General features: G+C 37.4%; 1 protein-coding gene across 1 annotated transcript; it reads left to right on the top strand.

The window, feature by feature from the left end:
* Positions 1-3,180: 3,180 nt before the first annotated feature.
* LOC115676423 (uncharacterized) lies at positions 3,181-6,488 on the top strand. The gene is made up of 9 exons (XM_030599341.2): positions 3,181-3,789; positions 3,865-4,068; positions 4,387-4,520; positions 4,619-4,731; positions 5,139-5,385; positions 5,746-5,898; positions 6,014-6,093; positions 6,186-6,235; positions 6,352-6,488. Exons 1-9 carry the CDS (start codon positions 3,414-3,416, stop codon positions 6,486-6,488), a joined length of 1,494 nt encoding a protein of 497 aa, XP_030455201.1. The 5' UTR covers positions 3,181-3,413.
* Positions 6,489-6,798: the final 310 nt, after the last annotated feature.

Below are 6,798 nucleotides of genomic sequence, written 5' to 3'. Positions count from 1 at the left end.
CATTCTTTGCAAAATATTTGCAGGCGTTGTTGCCTATAACGTGAACTCCGCATGCTACCTCAATCCTCCCACTTAGGTATATCAAAAGCACTTTTGGGTTTGGGGTGGTAGGTACAATACTCTACATCATCATCGTTAAGCATTAAAGGACGCCAATGGGTCTCGATTGTTTGGGAGGGTTTGGATATTGCGTTTCGAGGTCACGGGTGGATTCGAACCTGGTTGAGTTGAATTTACCTCGAAGTGGACAGAGTTAGGAAAACTGATCCCTTTTTTTGCGTCCGAGTGATCTTACAATTACGATGGACTTGGGCAATGATCGTTTGTCCCAATACAGGGATGATTAGGTCTATGTTCAGGCCGATCCAAGAACACCTATCAGTCAAGACTATTTTAATTGCACTATCCCCTTCTTGAAATCTTCCTTGCAAAATTTGGTAGGGTCTAAGAAAACGTTACACTTCTATAGAACTAAAAGGGGGACTTGCTTCCAGAGCTGCAGCGAAATGGTATGCCCCATAGGTATCACAAACAATCGAGTCTATGTTCCAACCAGCGCCTTTCATCTTAACAAGATTCATTGATGAATGCAACTACTAATACCACCACGCCTCGCCCACATAGGTCACTACCTACTACGGTGGTCATGCATGATTTTCGGTGACTCGGAAAATATATTTTTTGGCTCTTATTTCTATTAGTAGATTAGACTAGTTTCTTTGCATAAAGTTTAAAGTAAACCTTACCATTATCGTCCTCCACTTCTTCATTTTTTTTATGTTTTTGTTGCAAGATATAGAGCTAATTCCTCGTAGGTTTGGCAGAAACATTAATTTTCTCAAATGGAGATCTAGATCCTTACAGTAGCGGAGGGTATAAAAACTTGTATACGTATCTCCATACATCCATTCAAATCATAAATTTTTACACTATATAATCACGATTGACAATTTGATCTCTTTTTCAATCTTAGATCCTGAAGAAGAATTCAGAGGGTATAGTTGCTATCTATACAAAGAAAGGTACAAAACCAGGCCATTTTATTTGTTGCTTGCAACTTGTCTTAAGTACCCGTGAATCTCTCAAGAGAAGGAAATCTACACAAATTAGAAATCTAACCCCAAAGAGGAAAGTACTTTTATAATTTCTTGCTCGTATGGGCTTCAAACCATTGCCCCTATTTTGACTTGAATTTTCCACTTAGATCAAATTTCCATCAAGGGCTCGAACTCGAGATATATTCCCACCAATGGTTATATGTTTTGCAAGTTCCCGTTGTTTGGATTTATTACCAAAGATGCAAACCGATCCGGACTGATTGCTTATGCAACGAAATGCCGTCGTGCGTGTTGAGAAAATCTCCTAATTAGTTTTGAAGATCGACAAAACATTCCATAAATTCTTATTGAGTTTGACTTGAATATTTTCAGGTAATATTCTAGCTCTGAGTATTCACAGTATCCATTCATACTCGTCAAGGCTCAACGTTAACTTATACACATCTCAACAGTTAGTAATCTAGCATAGATTTCTTAATTAATATATTATTATCCAAGATTCCTTTATAATGATCTTTAGATAAGAATTTGATTTGATGATCAATCTCGTCATGATATTCTTTCTAAATGAAAGTCTCAACTTATGGAAACTTTGATTTGATTATATGGGTAAATGAATCATCTAAGAGATTCTAATTTGCTTATCCAATAGCTACCGAATCTTATTTTGATGTTCTTATCCAACAAAAGTATTGGAGAATGATCCTCTGAATACTGTACAACGGCTATATTGGAAGTGGATGAGTATAAAAGGATATTATTGTGCTGAAGAAATATGCGACATCTTGAATCTAAAATTCCAAAGTATTGAGAGCTTCAATCATACATACTTGACATTCTTGAGATTGACTTTGTAATCTTCAGAGTGGTTCTAAAGGGGAGTAACTCTGATATTGTCAAAGAGAGTGACTCTGAGATAGTGAGACCAAGAGTTTACATCCTCATATGTATCTGTTGATTGATTCATTAGTGAAATCCCGCCAATAGGCTATCTGCATAGAGAGTGGACGTAGACTTACTATAAGCCGAACCACTATAAATTTGTGTGCAAATTCTCTTGTCCCTAAACTCTTATTGTTGTGTTCGACCAAAAAAAAACTCTTATTGTTTGTTTTTGCGCACTAGTATTCTACATCTGATTATTGTTTAGATTCTGATTTATTCAGACTCTTACCACACTCTATGTAACAGTATCTATCTTGATTGTTTCAATTCCGCATTAATTGATCCAATTAGGTCATAATTACCTATTCACCCCCTCTAGGTGGTTTTTACTAGCAACCTCAGTGTGGATAGCCGAATTTATGCCGATCTTCTTGTGTTGAAACGATGATGTATTGAATTTTTATTACAGAAAATATGGATGATGAATTGATTCAGGAAGGCCATTTCAATAATAGATAAGAACAAAAGACAAAGAAACAGTCACTGTGTTTCTTACCAAAAAGTTATCCTTGTGTTTCTTTGTTCCATTAGAACGAGCAAAATTACTTCACCCAATTTTATATTTAAATAATGTACTCGACAGCAAACATCCAATTAATTTTAGACTCCGGGAAAACATTGGAAACTGCTGGTCTTTTTTATTGATTAAGCATAGATTTCCAGTTTATTTTGGTTTTCCAATTCAGTGGATCCACATTCACTTGCAACCTTAGGATCAGTTCTATTTTCCCTCCCAATAGTTTAAACTGATTTCAGGAAATAACAGTTTGTTTTAATATGGTACCAGAGCAAAAATCAATTATTCGAATCCTGACACTCCCTCTCAATTTTCGCCGACATAATATTCCTAATATCTTATCGGTTTTCCCATTCCCCGTGATCATCTTGAGTTACGTTCAAACATTGTTTTGCACATGTACGGAACCAGCTTAGGCGGTGTTAAGTAATACGTTGTAGATGCATTATTTCCCTTCCTAGCACTCTAAACTTTTTGCGAAATTATTTTTGAACGAATTGACAATCAAATCCATTCCAAACATTGCACAAATTCACCCGTGTTTGGAGAATTCCTTCGTGCGGTTGAAGAAAGAACTCTCCAGGCGATCCTTTCTCGTGCGGCTTCAGGAACTCGCTCCACCGTCTAGCCAAGAAGGTAATTCTTTGGTACGGAAATCTTGGATAGTTTATCTCCAACAAGGAAAGAAATCGTTATGTGAATTAGTGTGACCGTCAAGAAAAGAAAGTTTAATCCAAATAAGGAAGTTGTCCATTGGGATTTTCACAGAAAATAAGAGTACAAACTGGGATCGCGGGTTTCTCCATATGAAGGTCAATTAAGGTGAAATAGTTCAAAAAACATCGCGAGGATCGTCCTCTTCACATGCCTAAGCAATTACCAGACACCCTAACATGTCTTCATCACATTATAGCCTTTTGATCATTCTGATAGCTTTCTCAGCTTGTGTTGCTACCGGGAAGAGTTACTACATTCCGAAACTGAGCGTACTCCGCCGAACATTTATTCAAGATCCTACACGGGTGGTTCGAGCAAAGGACTTCCAGACTTTCTTTTACAACCAAACCCTAGATCATTTCAATTACAGGCCTGAAAGTTACACTCTTTTCAAACAAAAATATGTGATCAATTTCAAATATTGGGGTGGCGCGAATGCAAGCGCCCCGATCTTCGTTTATCTCGGTGCAGAAGCAGCCATCGACGGTGACATAGGCGGTGTCGGGTTCCTCATGGATAATGCGGCTCACTTTAGAGCACTTTTATATAGAGGTAATAAAAATGCCCCGTGTTATTTGCCTGCTTGTACGTTATTTCTCCATTATGTTGAAATCTACGAAAGTAAAGTTGAAATCTTGCAGCATCGGTTTTATGGTGAATCAATCCCATATGGGTTGACACTCGACAAAGCACTAAGTGACCCCAACACTCGTGGATATTTCAGCTCAGCACAAGCTCTTGCCGATTACGCGGAAATCATTGTATACCTAAAACAGAAATTGAATGCCAAACATTCTCCGGTAATTGTCATTGGAGGATCATATGGGGGAGGTAAGTGAATATATTTTCACATAGCAGCAATATGACTACCGCTATAAATCGAAAGTGAAGAAAATAGCCCACCACTTACATTGAAGAGGACAATTTTAATCTGCCGAGGGTCATTGTTCTTGAACATTTCATGAATAGAGTTTTTCCTTGAGAGTGCTAGTCTTATTGACAACGACAATCCCTATAAAGTTTGATAGCTTGCCCTGAATGGCATCGAAGAAAGTTCCTACCGTCCGGTTAAGAGGAAACCGTCGACGGCATGTATTCTACATATCACTTATAAGTAGGTCTTTCAATCTTAATATATTTAATTTTCAGTGTTAGCTTCATGGTTTAGATTGAAGTACCCTCATGTGGCACTCGGAGCTTTGGCATCATCCGCTCCAATTCTCTACTTTTACGACCTCACTCCTCATGACTCATACGCTTCAGTAGTCGCAAAAGATTTTTTGGTAATCTTAATTTGCTCGATTTATTCCTTTTTTTCCTTGACCATGCATTTTCTATAATCAAATCGATCACTTGAATAATTGTTTGAGTAAATTTTCAGGAAACTAGTTTTTCTTGCCACCAAACCATAAGAAGATCCTGGGAAGAAATTGATAGAGTTGCTTCTGAGCCTCGTGGTCTCACGAAATTGAGCAAAACTTTCAAAACTTGCAGGTGCGTGGATGATGGAATTGAGATCATGCAGCATCTTGTATTTTGGAGACATGAAGTATTTTCTATAATATTAGTAATTCTTAGAAAATAAAAAGTTGTTAGATATATCTAATTAAAAATTTATAGCGTACACCAACGGTGAAAAGAACCTTTCCACAAGTGGTTTATCCATTCTTGATGTGAGAGTTTCAGCTATCGACTCCCTCACTTACCATCAAATTTAGGGCGGATGAGACCGTTTTTTACGCTGACAACTTATTCTACAATAAAACGAACTTTCACTAAACAAAGTGATTGTGTCTAACATTAGTTAATGGTTTTAAGCTCCGATATTAGTTTAAAAGTAGAAAACACATGTTTTATAGACGAATTTACAATTAATAATGCACATTTTTGTCTCTTTTTAGACCATTGCGAAGTTCTTCAGAGCTCAAGGACCACTTGATAGGGGTCTACGCTGGTGCTGCTCAGTACAATGATCCATTCAAACGTCCGGTGGAAGCGATATGCAATGCCATTGATGGAGCTTCTCCAAGAAATGAAATTCTCTGGAAGATTTTCGCAGGCCTCGTCGCATCCGACGGAAATTTGACATGCTACGTCAATCCACCTTCTCCACGTCCATCTCAAACTGATTTGGGTTGGCCTTGGCAGGTACACAACACAAGCCAATATCATGATCAGATTTTAGTTTACTACTATCAGTTGAAATCGACTCGGATTGATTATGAAAAAAAGAAGAAGCTAATTTCAAACTCGAGTCATGAACGAACAACTCCAAGATTCGGCATTATATGCGTCTTATATTTCTGAGCAGAGTCTATGTAGTCTAATGATCGAGCTGGAGTAGCTCGAGAATAGTTTGATTCATTTAAGTCCTAGTTGGCTACACCTAACAGTGCTGTGCTTAGTTGGTTGAGAGTCACGAACACAAGTTCCAACTTTTTCGCCATAATTAGTCAACCTTCGAGTTTTGCGTCGTTCTAAGAAAATGGAAGTTTTTTGGCTTTGCAGAGATGTAGCGAGATGGTGGCTCGTGAGGACAGCATCAACAATACTATGTTTCAACCAGAACACTTTGTTCTAAATGAGTTCGTGAATGACTGCAAGACAAGCTTCGGGGTCGCACCTCGGCCACATTGGGCCCCTACTTATTACGGTGGTCATGTATGGTCACAAAAATAAAATTATATATAGGATACTTCTTTAATTTTCATATAGTTACATATAATTGTTTATGCTGACACTCTTTAGTAACTTCAATGACTATGGAAAATTGCCGGACATAAAACTTGTTTTGCACAGGTTCGCGAGCAACATTATTTTCTCCAATGGGCTTCAAGATCCTTATAGCAGGGGTGGGTATGTAGAGCATCAAAACCTATAGATTTCTGTGAAATTATCATTGAACTGGACAAGATTTCAAAATAATTCATATAAATCATCAAATGTAGGGTCTTGAAGAATATTTCAGATACTATCATCACCGTCTACACAGCTAAAGGTATCTATCAAACTTGATTCATGTCGAACCAAAGAAATGGTATGGATTATCTTTCCATCTTCGGTTTTGATTGGATTATTGAAATTAATGCTGTATAAATAATTTCTTACATGCAGGTTCTCATTGTTTGGACATACTTCCAGCTACGGAAAAAGATCCCATCTGGTTGATCAAGCAGTGGAAAACTGAGGTTGAGATTATAAGAAAATGGATCGCCACTTACTATGCCGATCTTCGTGCTTTTGGAAAATAATTAATATACATCACACGGGAATGTCATTATATTGAATAATGCTAGTAGTGTTGAGAATAAGGATTAGAGTTGTGTGCTTCGTCTATGTTCTTGTGCGAAGGGTTAACTGAGATATCAAAATCATTAAACATAAAGAAAATGCTCATATTGTCGGGAAATGGTCTTGACGTGTTGTTGTAACTTACCGTGTGTAAAAGTGGTTCATGGGTTAATTGTGTGTACTAGTTAATTATATTAGTAAATAGGTGAACATACGTCGGCACCAAATACGTTAACACATTTGATAATTGCGTTAATTGTGTTATGTCGT

Source organism: Syzygium oleosum, unplaced genomic scaffold (assembly GCF_021117445.2).
Source record: "Syzygium oleosum isolate NSW1041296 unplaced genomic scaffold, Sole_v2.1 Sole_v2.07, whole genome shotgun sequence".
NCBI lineage: Eukaryota > Viridiplantae > Streptophyta > Magnoliopsida > Myrtales > Myrtaceae > Syzygium > Syzygium oleosum.
Note: the sequence above shows the minus strand (reverse complement) of the source record. Positions and strands in the feature narration are given on the sequence as shown.

Bases quoted from the DNA above. Each gene is read 5' to 3' on its own strand.
- LOC115676423 (XM_030599341.2), top strand. From the start codon at position 3,414: ATGTCTTCATCACATTATAGCCTTTTGATCATTCTGATAGCTTTCTCA. The intron at 3,790-3,864 runs GTAATAAAAATG...ACGAAAGTAAAG, and splicing joins TAGAGCACTTTTATATAGAG to TTGAAATCTTGCAGCATCGG. The intron at 4,069-4,386 runs GTAAGTGAATAT...TTTAATTTTCAG, and splicing joins TGGAGGATCATATGGGGGAG to TGTTAGCTTCATGGTTTAGA.